General features: G+C 38.4%; 1 protein-coding gene across 1 annotated transcript in view; it reads right to left on the bottom strand.

The window, feature by feature from the left end:
• Positions 1-27,581, bottom strand: part of Pcdh15 (protocadherin related 15) — a 1,155,509-nt gene that overhangs the window by 215,677 nt on the left and 912,251 nt on the right. Inside the window, exons 13-16 of the mRNA XM_026785470.1 lie at positions 26,101-26,213; positions 16,586-16,792; positions 10,052-10,186; positions 8,337-8,486 (exon numbers count right to left, since the gene is read on the bottom strand). Coding sequence (XP_026641271.1) covers positions 8,337-8,486; positions 10,052-10,186; positions 16,586-16,792; positions 26,101-26,213 — 605 coding nt within the window. The remainder of the gene's footprint in view (positions 1-8,336; positions 8,487-10,051; positions 10,187-16,585; positions 16,793-26,100; positions 26,214-27,581) is intronic.

Here is a 27,581-nt window from a genome sequence, read left to right as displayed (position 1 = left end):
CATTTTCTCCCTCTATCTCATGGGTTCCAGGATAAAATCCAGGCTGTCAGGCTTGACTGAGAGTGCCTTGACCCACACTGGTCCATCCATCTTGCCGGCCCTCTCATTGTATTCTTAGTTATTCACTGCACTTGGAGTGGTGATGGGCACAGAAATAGCAGCAACAAAAATAGCGAAGACAAAAGGAAAAGTTAGAGACTGGCATTAAGGATGCTTCATCCAGAGATTGGTATTTTAGGTAGACAGATGTGCCTGCCACAGGGAAGATATTTCCTGAAATGATTCCGGGACTTACGTAGGCAAAGGAGAAGGGAGCTATTTGTAGAAGCAGTCAAATGAACGATGTGTATTTGGAGAGACCTGGTCCTGTCATCCAAAGTCGTGATCTTCGGTGTGAGGATAAAATTAGAGCATCAGAGGGTGGGGACTGAGGAGGAAATATCAGCTTTGATTATAGTAAATCACTTACACAAAATGTCTTAGGAAATCTTAATTAAAACTTAGCTCAAAGTGGATTCAATATTAACATTTTTCTAGGGAATTAAATTGGCTAAAGAGATTTGATGATAAATGGCACTGCATCCGTTTATGAAGAGGAGCTGGGAGTGTGCTTTGGGGACACAGGTATTATGGATGGTCTTATTTAACATTTTTATAAATGAGGTTTGAAGGGAGGCACGGAGAGATGATAATTAAATTGAGGGTGGCACCCATGTGGGAGGAGCTATAAATATCAGACAGGGCTACAGAACACAGGTGGTAAGAAGTCGCCTAAATCTGCAGCCAGCTTGCCACAGAAGAGATAACCTACTCTGCCAACACCACAACTAACTAACCCTCAGAAGCTTGCCATTTGAGGAAAGTCTAACAAGTGAACAGAAGGGCTGGATCTATGTTTAAGAGACTTAAAGAGTTTCAAATAATCTTGGCCTTCTCATTTCCTTGATTTCGAGTCGTAAGATAACTCAGAACTGACATCATGTTTGCACATTAGCAAACATTTTATTTGAAGAAATGATCGGTAGTTTAGGGTTAGATTGGTCTGACGTCCCCAGTAGTACTACCATTGGACTGCCTCTCTGAGTGCCCAATCAATAGCAACATTCTCCTGCATAAAACTGAAAACGCAACACATTTCATTTAAATTCTCGGCAAAGGTTTGCTGTGGGGCTCTGCAGTGTGGGGTTGGGCAGAACGAGAGATGACACCTTGCCAGCTCAGGTGCTCACTGCCATGACAACCTAAGTGATTTCTGTTCAAAGTCATTAGCTGAGGGTGCGAGAAACACATTTCTATCATGGGTGGGGAGAGCTGCCTCATAAATGAGAAGATGTGGAAGACACCAGTGTAAGATCTCTGATGGAGTGAAAGCTAAACCTGCTATTTTAATACTTGAAATAATTTTAATAATGTCATGATGAATTTGGAATCGTTTATCTCTTTTCCATGAAGTTTAAGCCTGCCTTCTCATAATTCTGTCCTGCTATTTTTAAAATCTATGTATTCCAAGGATGCCCAGCCTGATCTGAGCATCGATGCTATGTTTTCCTGGGCATCCTGGGTTAGCTATAATCCGAGGCTCTGTCTTTCAGTGAGTAGTTTATCAGTCCCTAATCCGTTTCTGTGTGATGATGACACTCGGCTCCTATAAGACACTGTACTGAGGCTGAAGCCTGGAGTTGGGGACATTTCTGCTGGTCCTGTCTACCCTGACGTGAGACAAGCTTCCACACAGAGAAAGCAGGTTCACGAATTAAAGCCATTTTGTGGAAGCAGAGAACCAAATCCTAAAGGTTGTCTTCTGACCTCCACAAGCTTGTCATGGTGCACATACCCACGCACATACACTCACATATACATATAAATAATTAAATGTAAAGTTAAAAATAAACATTAAAATAGTTGTCTTCCGTTCTTTGCCTCTTGGAACCGTATTTCCTAACCAGAAGCTTGTCAGTCTCCCCAGGCGCCATTACTGGTTGAGTCTTTTCATTGGCTCCTACGGGCCCTTTGTAATAAGATTTTAATTTATTTTTATCTTCTCAGTGTTTAGTTCCACTATGTATGTGTACCACACGCATGTCTGGTGCCTTCGGAGGCCAAAAGAGGGTAAGAGATAGCCTGGAATTGGAATCCAAGCTGCCATGTAAATGCTGGGAGCCGAATCTGGGTCTCCTGCAAGAACAGCAAGCACTCTTAAGTGCTGAGTCAGCTGTCCTGTTCCCAGAGGATGAAACTATGGATGCACTCTTCTGTGCTCTAAACTATGAACCACAACTTGGCATACCTGATTTGGCCAACAGTGTAGATATGTAGATAAAAAGCTTTGACCAAATTATGAATAGTAAACAAACGACAAAGGATAATGACTTATTTTTGCCACATATATGCAAACTCTTTTATATTATCGTTTTCTGGTGCGGTAACAAAGTGTTTTCCAAATTATGCAGCACAAATATTATTATTACTGACGAAGCTGTGCTCTAGGGACCCCATATGAGTGGAGTCAGTTTTAGAATGTTAACATAAGAAAATCTAAGGGTTTTTATTTTTATAAAGTGTGATTTTCATTGAGGAAACTTCTGCTTCTCTTAGAATTTCAGATTCCCCCTGAGTGCTATTTGTTTGAATCTTAACAGGAGACAAATTTGAATCAAACAATAGACCACAAGGAACAAAGGTAGACAAAAAAGATTGTATTGTGCTTCTGCCTGCTTCCAGCCAGGTCATGCTGAGTCTCCCAATTTCTGTTTTGCATTTTAATGGAAGAGATTTCTCTGTTTTGTCCATTGTTTTCCTGCTTGGTCTGTTACCGAGAAAACAAGGAAAATAATCCCTTAGGAATGACATCGCAAGGTCACGGCATTGTCTTGCTGTTAAGGAATTTGTGAACTCCTAATTTCCTCAGAGAGTAGTTCTTTTGTTTATTTTAATTTAGCAGAGCAAGATTTTATACACCAACACTCTACTATTGAATAACTGTGCTACGCATACACTGCTGCCTACTATAAAGTTTGAGTTGTAAAATGAATATACTAGATTGTGGTTATCTCAAAACACAGAATTTTCCCTTTACAAAAAAAATCTATGTATCATATAATTAATATTTGAAACTATCCATTTTGATGTGTCAGTCTGTGTTTTCCCTGCAGAGGATTTCCCTTTTTTAAAATCCCGTTTCTCCCCTTGCGTCTGGCAAAGGAACATTTTTAGTGCCAATAGAAGCCTGTTGGAGCTAGGACTTTAGCAACGGTGGTTTACAATATTGGCTAAACCCCTTTCCAGATGACTGAAAATCGCTCGCCTTGCTAATGTACGAGCAAAACATACAAATGAACAAGTGATACATCAGAGATGATTAAGGAAAACAAAATCTACGACACCTGTTACAATGGCAAGGAAATCTTTACTGAAAAGTCTTAAAATAGTTGTGGAGACTTCTATATTTGGTAAGAGAACGCAAGCTCAGCTCAGTCCAACTCAAGAAGGAATTTAGAGTTGAAGAACAGAGGAAAAGAGGGCAAATGCTGGACACTTATTAACAGGAGACAACAAAGGTAGGAGATCTTTTACCGGTGATAAGGGCAAGGGGTGGAAGAACTTGACCAGATTTCCAGGATGTAGTCAATCACTCTCTGACCTGGGATTCTGGCTAATGCTTGGCTAGCCAGACTGGAGGTAGAACCCAGGGAATCAGTGCTGTAGTATCATCCAAGTTGATGTGAATTGAGCTCAGCAAAGAAACATCATGAATATTCAAAAGTTTAAGTATCCCAAATGGTATAAAAACATAGATGGATCCATACTTCATAGACTGTGGAAAATGAAGAGAAAACTTTGAAAGCGAGAAGAGCATGCTCTTCCGTATAAAAAAGCTGTTAGGTGCAAGTTTACAGTTCACCACTATTTGATGGTGGAGAGCTGACCTGGAAGGAGAAATGTCCAGCTGCACTTTTCTTATGGGTTCTGCACTGGGATGTGCTCATGGGCACAGACACCTCTGGGGGTGGCATGAACCACCGGGGCTGGTACTACAGTACTGATTCTCTGGCTCTCTAAGAAGCAAAACTTTATACATGCAGGATGGTGTCTATTATGACAGCCAACCAGCCAAAACCAGAATCATCTGAGAAATGCTTTAAAGGTAATTTGCTGGAAAAGTTGAGAAAAATCACATGGTATGTTAAATAATTGAAGAATGTCATGCTAAAAGGTCTGAAGTGTCTTCGCTGTAAGGGAGCATTCTTTTTTCCTTATGCAGCTAATAAAAATGAAATTTGCGTAGGTGCTGATCTCCAGGTCAGAAATGTGAGCTGAGAAAACAACCAAGCCTCATAAGGTAGATAATTATCTACAGAGACAGTGTCACCAGGAGAAGAATATATGTTGCAATTGGAAAAGAAACACATTGAGGGGTTCTGCCAATGCCAATAAAAGCTATAATCAGTAGAAGACAGACACTTGAGGAGATGCGTGGCTCCATGAGAACACAGCAGGGAGGCATGAGTGAAGTTTAGGTCGTGCTGCTCAGAGAGAAGGGCATGGAGAAAGAAAACGGATTGTTACAGCTGTGTGGACACGTGCATTGATGCATACATCCAGATACTTTTGTCACCCAGGTGAATGAACGGAGTAGGGCGGCAGAATGAAGAGCTGGAGATATTCCTTAGCTCATAGAGTGCCCTTCTAGCATGCACAGTGACCTGAGTTCCCACCAGCCCCACATAAACTCGACATAGTGGCACCTCTTCTATAATCCTAGCATTCGGTATGTGGAGCCATGAGAAACAGGAATTCAGTGGTAGTCTGTTGTTCAGTGAGTTCAGGGTAGACTAAAGACGAAAAGAGTTCTGTCTGGGTATAGTGTTTAGATTCCAGCCTAGACATACAATGTTAAAGAGCTACTTTAAGACAACCAAAGTTTGGCTCATTAGTCATTCATGCAAGATTGATGATGGTCTGTTAACAGTATCCAAGAACAAGGCCAACACATAGACCCATAGGTTCTAACTGAAACCTTTGAGATAGGTTTTGCTCCACTCTTCACATATAACCTTTCCACTTCCTATAGGCTATGCTAGCTACCACCTACTAAAAAGACACTGCCTGGGCTCTGGCAGGCCAAACAGTCTTAGACACACAGACAGTGACATTACTGAACTTGTAGAGAAGACTCGCTTTTTGGGAGGGTGCTTGCTCTCACCTTTGCCTTGTAAGACCATCACTCATATGACATCAGGTTCTTAAGCTACAAGCCAAATGCCTGATGTCTGGCAGGTCAGGGGTGTCAATGGTGAGAAAGGGGAGCACAGAAATGGGTCAGAACCTCACATAGCATTTGCAGACTGAATCTCTTTGCTTTATTTTCAAGTCTTCTCTCCCTGGGAAATCAATTTCATTTTTATCTCTAGTCTCTTGCTGGATGATTTACAGTCACACGGTTCTTTCTGCATGCACCAGGAATAACATTGCAAATACTAATTATGAACCTTAAATTCTTGGCTTTTAAATAATTAAAAAAAAAACTTGAAGGCATATAGACACAAACAACAGTCTGTCTTCATAATCTGCATGGTTCAGGGAAATACACACAATATAAATCTTTGAATGCAAAGCAAGATCTGTTTTAGAAACAGATACATAAGGGAAATTAACTTTTGTAGACCTCAAATGCCGGAAATAAGCTTTTGATCCCCGAGGGCAAGCATTTTTGAGCTACGCTTCCCACATAATTACTCTCGTTTTCTTAGTTAAACTTTCCCATTCCCTGCCGGCTGGTTTTCTATATAAACTTCCTTTTATTTCTAATTACACCATTATAGAGATGAGAATCAGGTCTAATTAAATAAAAACATGAAAATAATTGTCATTCCCTTATCTGCTACCTTTGAAAGATGGCTTTTTAAAGAAAAATGTGCCCGGTTCACAGATTGACCAGAAATAAAGGATACAGGCTTACGAGTCCCCATCCTGCACCTCCTTTCACAGACACCGGTTTCTGTCACTCTTCTTTTGTCTCAAATACACATTCAGCACCTACTCTGTTAATCAACTACTACACCCAGGTACTATAGATATGCAAATGAACTAATTACAGGTCTGCTCTAGAAATAAATGAGCTAGACCTAATCCCTCAGTATGAGATGGGCCACAGGAGTGTGTGGAGAACTTTGGTGGATCAGTGCGAAGCTGCTCCTTCAGGATCACACACATAGGGAACATGCAGAGGGACTCTCACGCAGAATTGCATCATCCCCTTTCATACGACCCCAGAAACCTCCAGGCTGGAGAAGGAACAGATGGCTTCCCGCTCACACTGAAGAGTGTAAGTGGGTGATGACATTTCATCAGAACACGCATTTCTTGCACAGAAAATATTCCTGGTATGTGCTGGCATGGCAGCAGCAACTATAGAGAAATGGGTGATGAATTCTGAAAGTTTGGCTCTGAGGAACAGAGGAAAACAAGGACATTTCGGATGTTCATAAGGGGCCTGGCTTTTAAATAGAGGGAAAGGTATACATAGAGTATGTATGTGTGTGCACACGGGCAGGTCTGTGTGACAGGTATATATGCGTGTACTACATGCACAGGTGTGTGAGTGTAGATGTACATTGTGAGGATACATGCAGAGGTGTTTGCGTGTGAACATGTGAGCATGTAGATGCTCATTCATGTGCTTGTCTTTGTAGTTCGTGCGTGTACACATATGTGTATGCCTGTGCACACGTATGTGTGTCTATGTGCAGAGAGATCCATAGGTGTTTGTGCACACACAGAGACAACTGACATCCTGGTAGAAGCCCTTTCTCGCCACATCACACTGTTGGCGATGCAGCATTTTGCTTCTGAGATTTGAGCACAGGAGCTACTTAATTCTCAGTAGCACACTAGCGATGACTGAACAACAGGATGACAGCTTAGGGGAAAAAGAAAGTAAGAGGACACAGGGAAGAGGGCAAAGCACAAAACCCATCCACAGGAAGAAAGGGATCAGGAGGAAGAAGTAATTCAGGGAAATGAAGATGGGGAAGTTGGGATGGAGGCCAATTTAATGAAGTTAAATGAAGGACCCAGGACAATACCATGAAGACAGTGCTGTACCCATAGGCGAGGCATTGGGCCAGTTTTCAAAACTTCCTGACCTATTTATCTCATGACAAACTATGCACTAACATTTAATACTACTTATTTTGTCATTATTCGGTACATATGAATAATTTACAATCATTTGTTGTCGGATATTGTAATGAGTATGCAGGATTGTGGCATCCCAGACCTGAAAGTGACTTAACATAATCAGGTCTAACCTTAGGGTCAGAGAAGGTCTAGGTCTCTTCATGGGTGTACAGCTAAACCTAGGGAACTGTGTTTCCAGTGCGAATCACCTATGTTTTGTCCTCTGAGATAAACATCCTGAAACTCTAAAGGGAAACTTAGAGGCTGCCTATCTAGCAAGTTACCCAGAAAAATGTAGAACAGATGGCTTGGAAAATATTAGAATCAACTATACTTTGGATTCTTAAAGATCCTCATAGATTGTTATGATCAAGTCTTTATGCCTTCTATTCAAAATAGTCAGAATACTAAAGGAATTTGCAATGACTTGTAATTATTTAAATGTGAAAAATAGAACAAATCGAGAACATAATTTTGTCTGGTTCACCATGTTTTCAAAAGAACCATTTACTATCTAATCTAAAATTTCTCTACTGTATTGATTTGATTTTACCCAGGTATGCAATATCTACTATGTCAATCTACCGATTTATTAATGCAATCTTTTATGTATGCCAGCAAAGAAAGCTTAGTCCATTTCCACAACAGTGAAAGGTAATTTGAATATTTAAATTATGTGTGGAAACACTAATTAGTCATTTTCAGTAAATTGAAAATTTTTAAAAATCCAAGCATTAGCAGGTCAAACAATTGTTTATATGCAATAGTTACTTCACATCCCATCTATATTGTAGATGTTCATTGTCAGTGTGTGTGTGTGTGTGTGTGCGCGCGCGTGCACACGTGCATGTGTGCGTGTGGTGTATGAATGCATGTGTGCATGTACGCACATTTCTTGATGTGGTTCAGTCCTATACCATGGTTTCTGGGCATCAAACATAGAACATGTGACTTGCGCACTCAGTGGTTTTACCCACTGAGCTATGCTGTTGCCATCCCAGGATATTTATTTTTATTTGAAACACTAACACCAACTAGGAACTCTCTACAGCTGTGTTATTTGTGTGTCTGAAGCTAGTTTTCAATTCCCAGGGAGAGCAGTGAGTGGTGCCCCGGAAAGGCCTCCTGCAAGTAGACCTCACATCCAAGGGTGTTACCTGAATGACACTGTCCCCAGGACGCATGTCTGTGTAAACATAGACGTCATAGGAGATTTCGGGGAAGGTTGGTGTGTTATCATTTGCGTCCATCACTCGGATATTGACCACAACTGGTTCACTTTCTTGTACACCATCAAATGCTGTTATCTGTGCAGAAATAGAACACACTTAGTGGAGAAATCCCTTAACCGTAAGTGCAAAGAAGTTACTCTAACAACCTAATACATTTTAAAATGTGATTTAAAAATATGCTAAGCTATGCTTTCAATAAAGTGACCTAGTAAGACATGGATTACAAGTGAATCGAAAGTGTTTCAATGTGTTAAGAAACAATTACTGAGGACACCCCATATGGTTACAAAAATTTTTCAATAATGAGATATGAAAAGGTTTTAGAAACATATGTTGGACTGATGATGTTGCTGACGCTTCAAAGTTAAATACAGTTCGTGTGTTTGAGACAGGAATCCTATACAGACCTCAAACATTATAAAGACAATGACTTTAACTTTGATCATCTGATATTTCTACTTCCACCTCCAAAGTACTGATATTATAGGCATGCACCACCACATTTGATTTATACAATAATGGGGATTGAACCTAGGACCTCACGCATGGGTAACCCACCAACTGAGCTATATCCCCCATCCCAATCACAATTTTCCCCTAATATATTACTGACAATTTTTCTTCATGATTATAGAATTTGCATACAAGGCAATTAATTAAGTAAATGAAGGCCATGGGTATGCAGTGTAATATTCTATTAGTATGTAAAATGGTGACATAAATGATCCATCAACATTCATTACTTAAGATATTTTAGTTACCTTATTGACAATTTAGCAGTACCTAATACACATGAGTGTTGCAGCCATCTGTTGGCCATCTCGCCTGGATGGTTTCTAAAATCTACTCCATATCTAAGTTGCAACTGTTATATGGAGCTTTCTGGAAGCTACAGGCACCTGCTACAAGGGCTCTTCCTGAATGAACTCCCAAGTAAGTCCCATAATGAGTGCCTTTTTCTCATTCACTTTTCTCTTTTGCTTCATTTGGGAGTTTGGCTATAATTAAACTTGCTTTGATCTCTATGATGTATGAGTGTTTGATGCATTTGTATCCTATACCATGATAAACAGCTACAAACCACGACTTGAAGGACCTTCGTTCTCCCTCTAGTAAGGCACACTCAAGCTCTGTCTCAATTTTCCTAACACCCTGGTGCAGATGCTCCCCGGTGCTGGGCTCCTGTGTGCACTGTGGCATGTCCAACAGCACTAACTGTTTACACCAGTGTGTGCCCGGAGCACACGCCACACATCAACAGGAGTTCTCTGAAAAGGGGAATCATTGCTAGTTGAGAACCACCTGCTTCAGACAGCAGTGAAATTGAAAAAAATGCATTCACATCACCAAAGTTAAAAATAATGCGTTATTTGCTGGGTTTCATTTTATATCAATCACCCCTGTAAGGCGGAGATTGAAAAATATGTCTCTCTAGTGAGTAAATAACATAGCTATTCTGCAATGGCACATTCTCCAATTACCCTCCAATGGCACACATTTATAAAGAGTAAAAGAGAAAATGAATGTGTGAATATTTTCTCTTCTTCCTGACACGGCATGTTTTTACCTAGAAATCATTGACCTTATCAACTTTAATATCAGTTTCAGCTATGAGAATATAATGTATGAACTATTTTTACCAGAAAGGTATATGTTTGCTGTTCCTCCCTGTCCACAGGCTGAAGGAGGGTTAGGTAGCGGGTGATGCCGGTGGGGGTAACAGTGAAGACTGAGGTATAATCGTTCAGGAAAAGATGGAGTTCTGGATCTTTTGTCTTTGAAAGAAAATACAACATTTAAGTATGGTTATCACCCAATGGACTTTTAGTGTGTTGTCTGAAAATTAAGCTTTGAAATTTATTATGAATACATGTTATTATATTAACAATTTCTAAAGGAAAAGAGGTATTCAAGTAGCACTTACTCCCAAGCAACCAAAGCCATACAACAACATGGGCCCCAGAATACTGAAGTGGGTCTTAGCACAATTAATGTCAAACAGGAAAGACAACAGTAAGAACATGCAGGAAACGAGCTAATTGAATGGACATCTGCTGGTTGTTTAATATAAAAATTTCTGGGCTTTCTTGGATCCAAGATATAAGAAATAATAGAAAGGAAGGAAAATTGGAGCCTAGAATTTCAGCTGTAAAATTTTATAGTCACTTCATTTGTTGCAATAAACTGAGCATATGCATGCTACTGCGTTGCTCTCACTTTCAATGTAAAACAGGAATAAAATTGGTGATGCATTATTCATTATCCATAAATATTAGGTTTGCCTTTTCTCTGTCTCATTTTAATACTGTACAGTTTCTTCAAAGGAAAACACAATATTTTAATTAAAATATTTCAGATTGTTTGCAAGAAAATATATGTAATCTTAACACTCATGACTGTCAAAGAGGCTAGACAAAAATTATACTATTGAGGAAACTTTTTTAAAAAAATCAGAACTAAGATAATTAGCATAGCATTGAAAACCCTTCATAGTTTTGCTCACCCACCTCCCTTCAATAGTAAGAGACCATTCACTGCTGTTTGGAGAAGCAGAGGTAGGGATCTTGGGTTATTGCTTGAACAGAGAACAAGGGAGGAGCTGGAGAAAATGAAAGGAAGTCAGGGGAATCCAGTACCCTGCAAGCTTTTAAAGTTGGGCAATGGAAGAAACAAGTAGACATATGTGTGCTCCCTCTAAAATGTTACCATAGTGCAATGTGTTTGAGAACACCTTCACAGGTGTTTTGCTGAGTATTAACCACAGATCAGAGAGCAAGGGGTTGTCATGTGTGTTAATTTGAGAAAAAAAATAAGACCTTGCAATTTAAATTTTCTCTGTGTAGAAAGAGAAAGTAACTACTTACATAAAAATGGGCATACTTTGAACCACAAGCTTTCGCTTGTGTAGTTATTTGTGTATATTTCAAATATCTCCAAAATGAATGCTATTCTTTTGAACCTGCGACACACTGTGTGTCTTTGTGCACTTCTGTACGCGTGCCTTGGAGGTCAGGCTGGTGTTCTCTTTCATCTCAGAAAAACAAAGAAGGAGTGCTATTGAGTCTTCACTAGAAATTGACTATGGATGGAGACAGCGTACCTTAGAGCTGACAATTCCCTCCTTAAATGGACCTGTAATGTCACAGGACACACCAGATTACTCTGTTCTCTTCTGCGGTTAATCTCTTACTACAATAGAGCTTTCTTTGACATTTATGTTTTTAGTTTTACAACAGGAACCTTTTAAAGTTCTATAACGTATGTATAAATGCTATTGCTAAATACCTTAGTGATCTTTCAAGAACAAAAATTTATGATAGAGCTGGAAATATTGAGCAAATTTAAGTGTTAATATTTTAGATTGATTTAAAGTTAACACTGAGTTTGAAAATGTTATGTTTTGATGACTTAAATAAAAATGTCATGATCAGTATCAAACTTTAGTGCATGTGTGTCAACGCAATCAGCACTAGTTCTTTAAGAATTTTATAACTAGAAGTTCCAGCTTTCTTGACCAGAAACATTTTAAATATGTCAAAATTTTGGCATAAACAATTTGTACATCGAGTATAATATCCCTGTTCTCAAACAGCAAAGGTCTTCCTTTGACAAACTGCATCACAGCATCACAGCTTTGATTTCATAAGACTAACGGGATTTTCATAGAGTTACAGAGTTAAATTCAGGAAATATTAGTGTGTTTGCATCACTTTGGACCAAAGAAGAGTCTAGACTTCAGGACTTCACAGAATAAGATGCGAATGAACATATTTTCCCACGCAGCCAGGAGATTTTATGAATGGACATGAAGAGCTCTCACCTCATTGAGAGTTCATGGAGCAGTCATGTCTATGTGACTCTAAAATGAACTTCAGCTTGCCAAATATAAAGAATTTAGTAATGAACAATATTTTCTACTGTCACATAAGATATGATTTATTTTACCCTGAAACACCCTTGCACCAAATATATGATCTGTTAGTGTACTGCTATGGAAATGGTTTGGCATAGGGTAAAATAAATTCCAATCCACTCACAAAAACAGGATAAAAACCAATACAAAAACAAATGTATATGCAAAAAGGTAAATAATTTTTTGAATGTAAAATGAAATATCAAATAAGTCTTCACTGTATAGACCTGGGTTCACATGAATGTTTATAAGAGTTGAAAACGGACATCTTAGTGAGTCAAAATATTATCTCATATATGCGAGACAATATGCATGTTTGTATATGTGCAGATAAAGCATGCCTATACATGTGTATACATGTATGCATGTTCATGTGCATATATTCACATGACAAAGAATGACAGGAAATTATAAAAATCTTATCCAACTTGTCAGTTTTAATTAGTTAGCAATAGAGTCCTAAAGTACTTAGATCAATACTACTCCATCTCAAATTCAGAACCTTTTAGAAGAGAAATTCCATGATGAATTTCCGATGCCTGTAACACACTCAAAAACCAATCAAAGTTTAAATAACATTGAAAATATTATTTTTGACTAAATTATCACTTAGGTGTTAGTAAGTGATAATAAAGTTTTATTTGGAAGAAAAAAAGAACTAGAAGTGATACACAGCAACTGGCAATCACAAAACCAACAACCTAGTACCTACAGGAACTCCACCAGGTGGCACCTATATGGAAATCAGACACAAAATAAACATGGTAAACGTAAAGGTCATGCCTATCCAATGCACATAAATACACAATAGAAGGGATAATAAATGAAGTTCACTTAAACTAACAACATTGTCCATGAAATATACAATTTTTTTTTCTTAGCAAGTTGACACATGTATGACAGAATTACAATTTTACAAGTATCTACTTATAAGTACATAATACCTTTAAAAGTATATTGGTTAAAGTCATAAAACATCAACACTTTTATTGACTTGTTAGTGAATCACTATCATCAAACAAGCTAATGATAATCGTTGATTATCACCTCCTGTGCTCTTACAGAGAAGGTCAATGCTCAGCTTTTCCTGGCTCTGCCTTTGGAAGCCCAGTGGCTTCAGTTCTGTTGTAAACTTTGTGCAGTTCTTGATGCTCTTCCAGGAAAAACTATTTCAAAGCTGTACTACTGGCTGTACTGCTAAATGTATTTCGTGTATGTGTGCATTTTGATCTATGAAAAATAAAGAACACAAGGATGCTCTCTTTCGTAATTTTTCAATCTTACAATGATGTTCAGAGTGCTTTTGAACTTCAAGTCCAGACTATGATGGCTATAACTCAGCAAACCTGGCTCGTATTTCCTGAAATCTTGTCTCGCTTTTTCTTGGTAGGAGGAAAAAGTCAGTCTGTAGGATGTAATTTACCATCTGTAGGAGATGATCCAGTTGTCATGTGGCCTTAGCATTGCCTATTCCTGAAGCAGCCCAAAGGAAACTACTTTTGCAGTGAGCCCTGGCTTCTCTTGCTTGAGGTCAGTCTCTTTTGATATGGTAATATCTTCTTGAAGTTGCTCATTTCTATAAGTCTTATTAGACCGCTGCCCTGTGCTGGTTATTCTTGCTAATTCTGAACCCTCTCAGAGCAAGTTGGTCTCACCAAGTAGTAAATACTTTGACAGTAAGTAGAAACAACCTTGATATTTATTTTTGTTAGTGTAGATATTTGGAAACTCCTAGAAAGGAACTAGTTTCTTGTAAAAATATAGAAAAGAGTTTTCAAAGAGAAACAACAGATGATTCAGACAGATACATATCCATTTTCAAACATATTAATGTCTATTTTGTGATTTATTTTGTGTTCCAGTGAATGTAGAATTTAAAAATCATAGATGAGTTGTAAGTAAATGGCTTATGTCAATATGATAGGGAGTTCTCTAAGAATTGGCATTGACCAACCATTGAAAGGGCCGTACAGCGAGTACCTGAATCGACTAACTCATTATCTTTGAGCTATCTGAAGTACATGCTTGATGTCCTCCTTCCTTCAACCATGTCTGAGTTTATCAGTACACTGGAGAGTCATCAAAATCTATGGAGGGGTGGGAAGTGGTATGAATAACAAACAAGTTATCATGGTCTGAGATCTACCATGAGGAGATTTAAGCTCAGTGAAGGGGAAAGACCGAGACTGCAAAATCTAAAGTGTGTTAGAAAAATACATCAAAGGGGGAACCCAACCTCAGCGTAGACTATGAAAGAAAAAGATTTTTTGAATGAGGAATCACCAGAGATCAATTATGAACACTAAAATAATGTTAGCCGGCCAAAATCATTTTATAGAAAAAGATGAGACCACTCAGACCATGAAAGTGAAGCAAAATCATTTAGCTAAGGCATAGTTTGGCAATTATGAGAAGTGTCAGTGACTGTTCAGGTCAGCAGGAAGTTTCAGAAATTGAAGATGGGGAAGTGTTCAAGTTACAAGAAGTGCTATGTGTGTGAGATTGGGTGTTCTTCTACAGAGCAAAACACATCTCGACTTATTTCAAGCACAAAGGAATCTAGTGTGTATTCTAATCTAAAAGTTTAATTTAAAAATCATGTATACATCCTTAGAAGTGTCATACAGTCAAGTGTTGAGTTTTTGAAATCATTCAATGTCCCTCTATGAAATACAGAGTTTTACAGGACGGGCATTCACCTTGTTTCCAAGCAGAGATGAAGAACTTGAGAGAACTGTGGTTAAAAATGTGATTCAAGATTAAGAGTAAAAGAAACGAAGAAGGACCAAAGAATTGGACAAGAATCAGAAAGACAAGCATCAAGACAAAGAACAGAAGAGAACAGTTAAAACTGATGGACCTCTATGTGATGAACAATTTAAGAATGTTCTAGAGCAGTGCTGTCCATTTAGTTAAATGGGACACTTTTATTTGTCAATTATTTTTTTTAATTAAAGCCAGGTGTTGTGGTACAGGCCTGTCATCCCAGGGCTCATGGGGTGGAAGCAGAAGGATGAAGAGTTTGACGTGGATTTTAGGGAAACAGGACGGCTGTGGGATCCAATGACTCCTCATGACTCTGCCATGTCCCCCCTTCCTCTGGTAGCTTGCTTTCCTTGTTAGTATTATATTAGCTGATTGGCTACCAAGACAACACATTCATTTCTGTTATAAAAAATGATGTCAAGCTTCCTCACTCTGCCTCTCCCTCCATAATTTCCTAGAGGACTCTGGATTGACTCACATGGATTTTCTATCCAGTCTTCATATAAAATATCTCTGGCCATTGGGATAAGTTACTTTAATTTTGCCCAGCTGGACTATTTTCCACTCATATCAACAAGGTCAATACAACATGAGCAGAAGTCAGTCAGATGGGACCTGGAGAAACAGAAGCCTCACCAGCCACTAACTTAAGTACACATGTGTCAATGTTACCCAAGATGTATTCCTTAATAGCCTGCCTTCACAATGGAAGGAAATCCCAAGATGCTACTCTGGGCTGCTTTCAGGAATGGTTTTAGTTTTAAATGATTGAGTCACATTTTTTATTTTTCACTTTTTGCTTTATCTTTTGTTTATTTATTTACTTATTTATTTGTGTTTGTGATACATATATGTGTGTGTATGTACATATGGTACATGTGTGTGATGTGGAAATACACCTGCATCTGTGTATTGTGGAATGCATGGACACATGCCCGTGGGTGAGTGTGCATCCACACATAGAGGCCAGTGGTAAAAATCTGGCATTTCCTCCACACCTTATTGTTAGTGGTCTTTCATTGGTCTGGCGCTCACTTATTGGCTAGATTTTCTTTGTGTGGGTGTTCAGGATCTGAGCTGAGGTCTTTGCACCTGCCAGGAAACAACTCCCTTCTTAATCCTGCTCTTGTGATTTTATAGTCACTTAATAATGCCATTATTTTTCTCTTATCACAAACTATATCACACAGCTTTCAATTTATATTAACACAAACTCTCACCCTGGTTATTTAGCAAGCACCAAGTGAACCATTTGTTGACTTTCATATGCAGAACAGCTACAGTGACGAACACCATTTAAACAAAACACACTTTGAAAGATACCTCTGATATGCAATTAAACTACAGCAGCACGAAGATTTGCTACACCAACTTTGTTTATTCTCTGCTTTGTGGTTTGTGTAGCTATTATTTTGTACTTCTTCCTATGGATATACATAAAGGAGAGGATATCAAGGATATCAATAAACACTACGAAGATATTGATAGAACTTACATCTTCTATGTCTTTGTCCAGAGCTACAATTCTCAGAGGAGTGGTTAGGTTTACGCTCTCAGAAATGGTGGCGCCCACTGGTGCAGATTCCAGGATGTACCCTTGATAGCTGGGCATTGTGAAATATGGGCTCTGATTGTTTTCATCCAGTATTTCGATGTGTAGACTAGCAAAGGCGGGAAGTGGGTGGCCATTGTCCTGCTCAGCCTGAAAGTTAAAGAAAAAATAGTTGTGATGTTCTTTTGAGTGACACCTTTTGTGCTATAGGCATGGGCTCTCTATACCCTAGGGTCCTTGCCGTGAGACAAACTGCTCTAACCAGTGTCAGAAAACATAAATGAGAAATAGAAGTAGAGAGCCCATGTTGTTTAATTGCCTTTTTCAAATCCAGGATTCATTTCAGAACACTATGATAAACTATTGCAGTACTACATATAGTAAAGAGATGTGTGTATTGATACACAATTAGAAATACAGACGGCGTATACAATCGAGTTGCTGGTAATTCAAGGATACAGAAAAAAAGTGGCTTATAGTAAAATAAAACCTTCAATTGCTTTTGTCTTTCCAATGACTTCTTATTTCACACTGGATATTAACTGCTCTGTGTCTCACGTATGCATATATGACCAAAGTGGTATATTAGTGTATTAAATACTAATCCAAAAGGTAGTAAAGGGTGGGGCTTTGGAGAGAATTCCTTGATAAATATACAGCCTCTATCAGTGAGATTATTGTCCTTGATAAAGAGGTCACAGTGGCCCTGAGGAGGCTGGCCTTTCATCTTAGCACTGCTTGACAATGCAGAAGAACAAGAGATCTAGGACAGCCAGGGTAGAACCGGAAGAACCCTATCTGAAAACAAAGAACTGTGCAAAGGCCCTAGAAGAGCTAGAAGAACCCTGGCTTTCTGCCACCACACAAGAGTGCCGAAGATGAGAGGGTGCACTTTTGCCAAAATGAACGTGCCAGAGCCTTGCCCTCAGACTCCAGAGGCCAGAACTGTGCGAAATTTGGCAAGTCACCGGCAGTATGCATTTTGTCATGGCACAGTCCCCAGTAATTGTTTTGCATAAATTAATAGATTCAAGAGGCATTTATCATTCAGGAAAAGACCTAAAACACAAACTACAAGTGAAAGAGAAAATTCCATCATAATTTTTCACAGTTAAATACTTTCTAAGGTTATTTATTGGAAGTACGTTACTTGAGTATACCTGAATAAAATTGTACCAATGCATGTGCTTATTTTTTTCATTTATTTTATTCTTTTCTGGTCTATTTCTGCTCCGCTTTTGAAGGGCATGGAGTGATAAGGGAAGGAAGGAACACACACTGAGCCCTCAGGCCAGCAGAATCCATCCTGGCAATCAACCCGTTGCCCTTGTATCCCAAACCTAGGCTTCTAAAATAAACTTTCCCTCTGTTCTTCTTATTTAACATTTCCATCAAATAAGAAGACGAACAATAAGCCCTACTGGCATTAGGTAGAATTGGTAACTTTTGTGCCAAGAAAACTCCCAGGCTCTGTTACTACATGTGACTAGTCCTCACATGTAAGATGTCTGAATGTCATGATTGGCAATTTTAAACTATGATGATTAGTAAATGACAGCAAAATGTTATGTAAAGGATTGAGAAACTTCCTTGTATATTTTAACTTATTTTTTCTTCACACTTTGAGGTTACTTTCTCTTTTGTTCAGCTATTTTATGCCTTTCTATTATCACTTAGCAATGGAATGCCCAAATAGTCTGTGGCTTAAGGTGTTCTGAGCTCCACTCCTCAATGAAGGTGACCCCGCAGTCAACCTTCTTCACACTGATGTGGTTGGTGCTGGCATCATCAAATAGAGATCACTGTGCTTTGAGGGACTGGAATTAACTGTGATGAGCCAGGGAAGTTCTGGGAGCTTCTGTGATGTAGATCAAGTCTTCTGGAGATCACGAACAAGAAATGGAGATGCAGTGCACAACAAGAAAATAGAGTCCATCACCATGGAAACCAATGGTTCAAACACAGGACTCACACCTAGCATCATGGTCTGTTCAAGGCAGAGACGCTCTGCTGGGCCTATGGGCATGGAATAGTTTATAAACACAGGCCATTCTGAACAGGATTTCTTTATCTCTGCTTTGCTCTTCTTGTTCTAATTGTTATTTTAAGTGCTGTCCAGAAATACCAACAATGGCACGGCAGTTTGCAAATTGTATAATCTATTTCTCTCATGCAACAAAAGCATACATATTATTATGTGGGAAAAAATGAGGGAGACAGCTCTCATTATTGTGTATAATAATGCAAGAGGCTTACATTCCATATTCAGACTGTGCCATTAGTTTTTACTACGAGTTGTGAAGCTGGGAAAACGTGTATTATTTGCTTCAGGAAAACAAAATGATTCCGTGGGAAGAGAACTAAAACTCCAATTAGATTCCTCAGAACAACTTAATTCCCACTCTCCCCATAGCTTTGAAAAGCATCACATGGAATTTTTTACTGCTTTTTACTGCAGATATTGATTTGTTATAATAATGACTAATGCTTTTGGATTGCTGTTATACCTTTAGTTCTACCGGAAGTACAGCAGACCCACGTCTAGTGATTTGTGCTCAATCCCACATTTTTCTTCTTATGCCATTTGCCTGTCCAAATATAAAACCACATACTTCTGCACTGGGTAAAAGCTAAGAACATGTTAGTTCACATTGGTGGCAGTTTCCTGTTGATAGTTTCTGAAGCCCAGACCCCCGAAGTCATCTTGCTCTCCACTTTCTCTCACATCTCATGTCTCACTTAGAAAAAGTCTCAGTGACAATTACCACAAAACACAGATTGTAAGCACTTTCATCCACCGTGCTACCATCTCCCATGGACTGTTTAAACTTCTCAGCCTAGTTCTACACTCGATCACTGAACATTCCCATAAGGACAACTTGACTTTATCAAATACCAGTTCTATCTTTATAACACCCTAGTTTTTCCATTTGTTTGGGTCACATGTAGACTATGGATTGAAGAGATTGTCCATGGTAGGCCAACACACTACCACTGAACTATTTCCAGTTGTGCTTTTATTTCTCATGCCCTTTAGTGATTTCTACATTACCTCAGACCCTGTCAGCTCTGCATACCGTGCTCTGGAGCGCTACCCCTGTGTGGAGTCACTGACATCCAAAATGCTGTTAGGTTAGAACCTTCTGGATCTTTGCTCTTCTGCAATCCTCTCCTCATAGACATTGCACTGATCAAATGTTTTTGACACCTGGCTTATTTGACGACCTTATCAATTAACGTAATATGCTACTAGATTTCCTTCTTTTATCTCTCGATAGCACTTTGAAACTCCTAAAATATTGCTAAAATATTTACCACCTATCTTGTCATTTACTATTAAAATCTTACAATAGAATATAAATTACAAAGCTGGTATACTGATAAATATATGCAATTTTAGCACTTTTGAAGTGGAGGTGTGACATTAAGGAGATCAATCCTCAGTTACCAAGCAAGAGTTCAAGGACAGACTGGGCCACATGACATCCTGTCTTGAAAGAAAAAAAATCCACCACTAAAAGAAATGAAAGTCCTCAGAAATCAGGGATCTATGGCTATTTTATTATTCTTTGAATGCTGTTATTTTCCAAGTACAAGACAGTACCTGCACAGACTGGTGATCCTAGCTATGAGTTTAGCATTTACTTTAGAAAAGAATGTTACCTTATGGGGTTTTAAGCTACCCAGAGTGCTACTTTATCTTCTTCCCTCCCTCTCCTTTTGTATTGCTACTCTTCCCCCTCTTCCTGATTTTAAATTTCCCTTCTACTCCATTTTACCTTTATCCCTATGTAAATTTCTTATATCCTGAGCAACGTCTCCTATTTTAATTTGGGATTAAATTTGGACATCTTGTAGGGAGAGATTGCTTACAGCAAGGCTATGCTTACCTGGTCAAAGATCATAATAATAATAACTAATCAGTAATTTTTGATTCAATCAGCCTTCTTGAATGCATATAAACTTATTCAGCATTCAACCCTATACAGCATCATTAATTAGGCTAAAAATTGATACCACATCAAGTAGTTCGGAAGTAAAGTAACTAGAAATCTTCAAAAGCTCACAAAATATATAATAGCACAAACAAAATACACAGAATTGTGTGTGCATGGTAAAATTGATTTGTCTACAGGACTATAAATCCAAAGAACTCATTTCTCATAGGAATAAACGTATTTCCATTTGACAAAGAAAGATATCTTCACTACAAAGAATATAGGAAGCATACTCTCAGAAGACCTTCTATTATGACAACACGATAAAATCAACAGACTTTTCAGCTAGGGATTTATTTTTCATATAATGAAGTATATTTTACTTTTGTTTCAAGTTGTTCATATGCTTATAACTTACTGCAGTGGAGAAAGAAATGTTCAAAGCCTTTATGCACTTCTCAGTAATAAAATCATTTCCTTTTGTTTAGATTTTAAAATATAAACCAGTGCAAAGCACGCCAGCTATTTTCAGCAATTTGAAGATAGATGTAGTCACTTCTGGGAAGACCTGAGCTTTGGAAAGGGTATTATCCAACTTGAGGTAGTTCTGCAGTTAGCCTTTCCCTTAAGGCTAACATAACAGGGGAACTCTGGGAAGTTGTATTCCCAGTTTCAAAGTAGCCTCAACTTTTAGAAAACACTCGTCAAGTGCCTCTTCTGAATTGGTTGGTAAACATCTCACTTGGTATTATATGAATATTAAGGTCCAATAACATAAAAATATTGATGTAAATATGGATCTGGAATATGCACAGCAAAGATTACTATTTCTCTTCTCTGTTTCTGAGAAAAAACAAAAGCTTTTCTTCGCCTAGACGTTTTTTCACTATTCATTTTAATATTTCTATGGAAAAGCTAAGGATAACATGAGAAAAGCCTGCTTGGGCTCAGTACAGAGGGTGCTGAGGAGGTTCATAGGTGGATTGTGGATTGTGAGCTTGGGGTGATTCATGGGTAGAGAGTAGCGTGAGAGTGGGGGCTGTTTGTGTGCAGAACGAGGAAGTGGGATGGGAGCTGGGGTAGTTCATGTGCGAACTGGAGTCGGTGTTTGGTTGTTCATGCGGGAGAATGGCAGTGGGTGACTAAGGTGGCTCGTAGAACAGAATAGCATGAGGATGGGGTAGTTTAGGTGGCAGAGTGGAGTGAGGGCTGGGGTAGCCCATGCAGGGGAATGAAGTATGGGCTGGTCTAGTTCATGTGGGGTGTAAAGAATGGTCTTGAGTGGTTCCTGTGGGAAACGGAGTACAGGATAGTGAAGTTCTTGAGGGGAGTGGAGAGGAATTTGCCGTGCATCATGTGGGATATAAAGTGGGGGGCAAGGGGTGTGGAGTGGGGACTGGATGGTTCATATGCATTGGGTCAAGTGGAGGACTTTTACACCAACTGAAAGGGGGCTTTCTACTAAACACCCTGGGGGACTTGGACTTGCTGTTTTGTCCTTAAAGTGACCTGTACATGTGGAACGGGCTTACTAAAATTAACTGTCCATGAAGGGACTGAATAAGTTTTCTCTCTTTCTCCAAGGAGTGGCAGGACAACTTTTGAGTATCAAGTAAACTCTTGCCTCTGTGTGTATTTTATCAACATATGTTTGATGGCTGCTGCATTCATCTACCTTTTATTTCTGGACTCATTCTCTCTTCTGGATGAACACTGTTGTGAGACAGGGATGCCACATCATTAAGTTAAATTTCCATCCTATCTCCTATATCAAAACTTCTATTTTCTTAGAAGGAATTGACTGTTTGTAGCAGTCATAAATAGCCTAAACTATGCATCAATGTATATTTGGATACAAAATATATTTTACTATGGATGAAAAGATATTTCAACGACTAGGAACAGATACTGCTCTTCCAAAGTATGAGGACCTGAGTTCTATTTCTAGTACTGGCATCAGGGGCTTATATCCAAGCTGCAGGGGAACCTGACACCTCTGACCTCTTCAGGTACCTGGGCTCACATGTACATATATGTATACCCTCCCCAATATACATAATTATAGATGATAAAAGTACAACTGGAAAACATTTAAAAGGAAATGTATTACCATCCATCATCTGTAAAAACTAAGAGATTGAAGAGACATTTAATATAGAGGGCTCTTGCCATAATATAGACAAATGGTCTATAACGGGGCATCTTCCATATGCATATGCCATTGTTTTATGCTGTGACTTGGACCTTTGGCCTGGAAGTTCAAGGAGGGAAGACCAGAGTAGCGTGATGCATTCAGGTCTTTTTGATTCTCTCCATCTGGGCATCAGATCCTACACGGAGGCTGCTAACACTTAGGAGAGCAATATATTTACGTGATAGTATAGCATGGCTGTGGTGTGGAAGAGAAGCAAACTAGGTTGTGGTTGCTGGACGTGTGAGTGGGCCACTGAGTGGCAACCGGAAGCTTGAGGCACTATAATGTCTATGATAGCAGTTTCACTGTGGCCCTTGCTTAATCAGAGTTTAATAAAAGCTTTTAATCAAAAGGATTTAGATGAAATGCAATTATTCTTTAAGGAACGCAGGGAGACTGAATTATTAATAATTTATTCATTTGATCTGCTTCAATAATTCAAAGTTTTGCTTTGTATTAGATGCCTAGCATATAAACACTAATTTAAATATACTATATTAATAAAAGTGAATTTCCTGAGATTTGTTAAAGGCACTCAGCACCTGCATTAAACACGCTGAGTCATCTGACATCTGAAATATGATTTTGTATTTCCACACCACATCAAACTTGTGGTTGCTTTTGGAAGAACCCCGTGGAAGGATGAGATATTTCATAATTTAAACTGGATGTTCTTGATAGTGCTTAGTGTGTTATGGACACGGATTTGAGGATCATAGTCCATAAGCAAGATTACTCTGGCACAAAGCAAATGACCGATTCTTCTTCTCAATGCGCATCAACTTTGAGGCATCCTCAGCTGAGAGCAGTTAACTAAAGGCTGGAAATGTGTTTTGCAACTGAACATCCCTTCCTTTTTCAGTTCAGTGTGTTTGGGTTGTTTTCTGGGCTGAAGTTTCTAATTATCCAACATCGTCTTCCAGGTTTCACCTTTACATTTTTTTCTTGTCAGCGTGCAGAATAAATCACTGGCAGAAACAGCAAGAAATAAAGATGAGAAATCTCTGGTTTGTGACACAAGCCAGCTGTTAGTGCGCCGTGTGGCTTTTAAAGGCAGAATTCTTCATCGGTCCAGAGGCAGACCTTGTCATGTTTTATTTCCCCAGCTTCCCAAATACAAATTTGGACCAAATTCAACAATACCAAAACACTTCCATAGTTAATGAAAAACAAAACCCTAATGTAAGAAAAAGTAAAGACAATGAAATATGAAATATTTACTACTGAGGAGAACTGTGTGGTGGTGCCATTTCAAAGAATGCCAGGATAGTCAGCCTTGTATGAGGCCCATTGTGATTTTTTTAATTGTTACTTTCACTCATTGTCCTATCATGGGATCTTTGGGTCACAGCAATGTGGTAGTAATATCTGCAGCTACCTTCGGTAGTAGTCTAAAGTGCTATTGAAACATGAACATTTTTTTGGGGGTCACATTTCAAATTGAATTTTGTTTTTTTTTGTTATGTAGCTGATGGATTGTTGCACTGATGTGGGTAGTAAAGGAAACTGATTTCATGTTTTAAATGAAGCAGTTTGGAAACAATACTTAGACAAAATAAGCATCATGGGATCTAGGGAGATGGACACAGGCACTGGATGCATGTTGCTTGACTTCTATGCTGGTCCACGATAAGCATGGGTCAGTGCAAGATGAGAACCTGGGGTGTGACCCTTTGTACCAAGGAGGACAGCCAGGTGTCTTTGCTGAGTGACATCCCGGGGGGCTGTATCCACCCGGAAGGTGCTCTCCCTCTATTTCTTGTTTGTTTTGTTGCTGATTGCTTGCAGTCAGCTACACAATGCTTCTAAACCTTTCTATTAAAAGACACATTTTGGCTTTCATTTACTGGCCAAAATCTCTTGACCCAGCAATATTAAGCTTGGGGTAATCTTCAGAAAAATCTTTGAAACTCCAGATAATACTTTCCTTGATTGGTTGTTAGGTCTTCTTTGATCAACTCTCTGCCAGCAGATAAATCCAGAGTGATGGAGACTTACCTACATCTACACTATTAATTCTCCAAGGACAAAGCATGACTAAATGAACACATGATTAGCTACACATAGTATAATGTGATGTAGGAAGCTATCACATACTATGCACTAAAATGAAATGCATTTAGTATAATGGTATTTGAAGTTGACCTTACCTAGAGTTAATCCAGAAAAGAACACTACATGGTTTGTGCAGTGAACAGAGCCCAAGTTTGGATTAAATAAATCCAAAGACAGCCTCACTTGCGGCCAGTATTAACCATGTGCCTGTCTCATAATAGCTACTGAACTTCACATCCCACACAGAGTGGCACAAATAAGAGACTAGGCGGGTGATGGCAACCAGTCAGAGAAGGACAAAACCCAACATTCCCAGAGCGCCTACTCAGCAAACCCTCTTTCTTCATTTCCTTTTTATTTAAATTTTTCATTCAATTAGGTAATTTATTTATGTGGTTCTGGGGATAGAAACCAGGGCCTCATGCCTGCCTGGCAAATGTTCTACCACTGAACTAACGCCACAGTGCAATATTTCTATTTTAATTATGCTGTGGGCATGTGCACGAGTGCACGCATGCTTTTGTCTCTGTGTGTAATATCATGTAATATGTATTAGACTTCTCCAGGGTTTATTGTTGTTCTGTCTCTTAGAGTTATCCTCATCCAGTATCTGTCTTCACTTAGCAAATTCTCACTCTTCCTTCAGTGTTAAACTGAAATCTGAGATCTCAACTTCCTTCTGATGTGTCAGGATTAACCAGTTGCCACATTTCTTGTGTGGCTTCAATATAATATAATTCATACTATTATTAATTAATAATTCTTTAATTTTCAATTTAAAAATGATACTATTTTAATGTCCAGTAGGTCACCCTAGCATTCACTTTTCTTTCAGTTCTAGGGTTATCTTCCTGACATAAAGAAAATAGTAAGGCATACATTTAAAAATCTCAGGGTGGGTAAGTACTTTCAATATATGCTATACATGCAACAGCACCAAAAATAATGACATTAAGGTAAGTAATATACAAAGTATATTATAACGTTGCCAATTTTTATCTTTTATATCCAAGTTATTTTATAAGAAAATAAATGCTAAAAGATAAAGTACAATTAGTTTTTCAACTATGTACCTCTGAACAATTTATTTATTTATAAATACATTAAATATTACTATACATATGAGAAAAATTTCAATGTTTATAGAAAAATATTGGTTATCGTGGTTCATATGTATTCTCCTTTTTAAACTGAGGTCTACAGTGGCCCCTGTATGTTCCTTTGGTTAGCATTTCATAACTACAAGGAAATTAGGTTTTAGTTTAATTTACCTTAATAACCAAATCGAATTTCTGGTGGAAGTCTCTGTTGACTGGCTCCAGAAGAGTGAGCTCGGCAGTCCTGGGATGCATGTGGAAAAAGCGGGGGTAGTCCTCAGGGGTGCCTGCAAGACAAGAGACACAGTTCAGAACTGAGAACAAACAGCAACCCACCCATCTGATTCGTCTTTTTCCTTCAGTAACCGAGCAACACAGCTATAATTTCATTAGTAAATTAAGTTTCTAAATTATCCAGTCTAGGGAGAGTGGATGAAAATGTGATATATAATTAATTAGCCTGTGAGTTAGTGAAGGGAAAGGTATTTGTTTGGATGGATTTCTGAATTATTATTTTTTTTAAAAGAGAGCTCTTTAATTAATTTGGAAACTCGTCATATGAAAAGAGACATTAAGTAGAGGAAAAGCAAATTTTAGATTATAAAATTATATTTTAATGGTGCATAAATCTTAATTATACTCTGCATGGTTTTTCAATATGTCTTATAATAAATAAAGACTAGCAATTTAAACCAAATATCAAGATGCTAAGGAACTAATGTAGACATGTTCTCCTGCAGCAGGGAAATTATTTTTTTTGTTGTTGTTTTATATTTTTGCTTTTTTTAAAAAAAGATAAGTGTTTAGCTAATATGCCAAACACTGACAATTTAAATAAATTTGTTTTTTAAGGTGCATAGTTCTTAAACGCAGGCACTTTAGTGCACTGCAATATATTTGTTCCTGAATATTTTCTAACTTTACCTATATACTCTTTCCCTGTAGATTAGAATATTCTTGTTCCCAAAGTAAAGAAATGTCAGGCCAGAGTAGTCAGATGTAAAAGTCAAATCATATCACATTAACAACTAAGCATGTCAGTAACCAACAGCAGCTGTCAATAATCTATGTGTGTTTGGATGTAAGTATATGGCATTCAATCAAATAAGGATGTAGAAATTTGGGAGATTAAATATTCCGACTACCAAGAGATTTATAATTACTGATTTCAGCTATGGTAAGTAATTATACTTACTGCTATAGAGAGATTTATTTATAGGAAAAATCGACAGCAGTGAGTTGAATGGACTGTGAGAGATTATGCAGAGGGCACAGAAGGAAAATACAGTGTTTTAGTCACAGCCATAGAGAGCTTCCTCTAGACTTAAGAACACAAACATAGATTCAGTTACAATTAGATTTCATCTCTCATTTCTAGATAAATGTGGCATAATAAAGAGTGTTGCTAAACTTCTGAAGTACTTGGCTTGATCAATCTGTAGATCGATTCCAAAGCCATGTTTACCTTCTTTGTACCAGCACCCAGGATGATCCCTACGACCTTATTTGTGATCAATATTCTGCCACTGACTGTGTATCTTCTGCTCAACAATGTAAGAATACCATTGTTACAATCAATTACCATCCAAAATCTATAACTATTCATCTAGCTAAGTAAGCGGCAATACATCTCTGAATGAATGCTATATACTTAC

The sequence above is a fragment of the Microtus ochrogaster genome, linkage group LG2 (assembly GCF_000317375.1).
Source record: "Microtus ochrogaster isolate Prairie Vole_2 linkage group LG2, MicOch1.0, whole genome shotgun sequence".
NCBI classification, from domain to species: Eukaryota; Metazoa; Chordata; class Mammalia; order Rodentia; family Cricetidae; genus Microtus; species Microtus ochrogaster.
The sequence above is the reverse complement of the archived record's forward strand: the minus strand, read 5'-3'. Positions and strand labels throughout refer to the sequence as shown.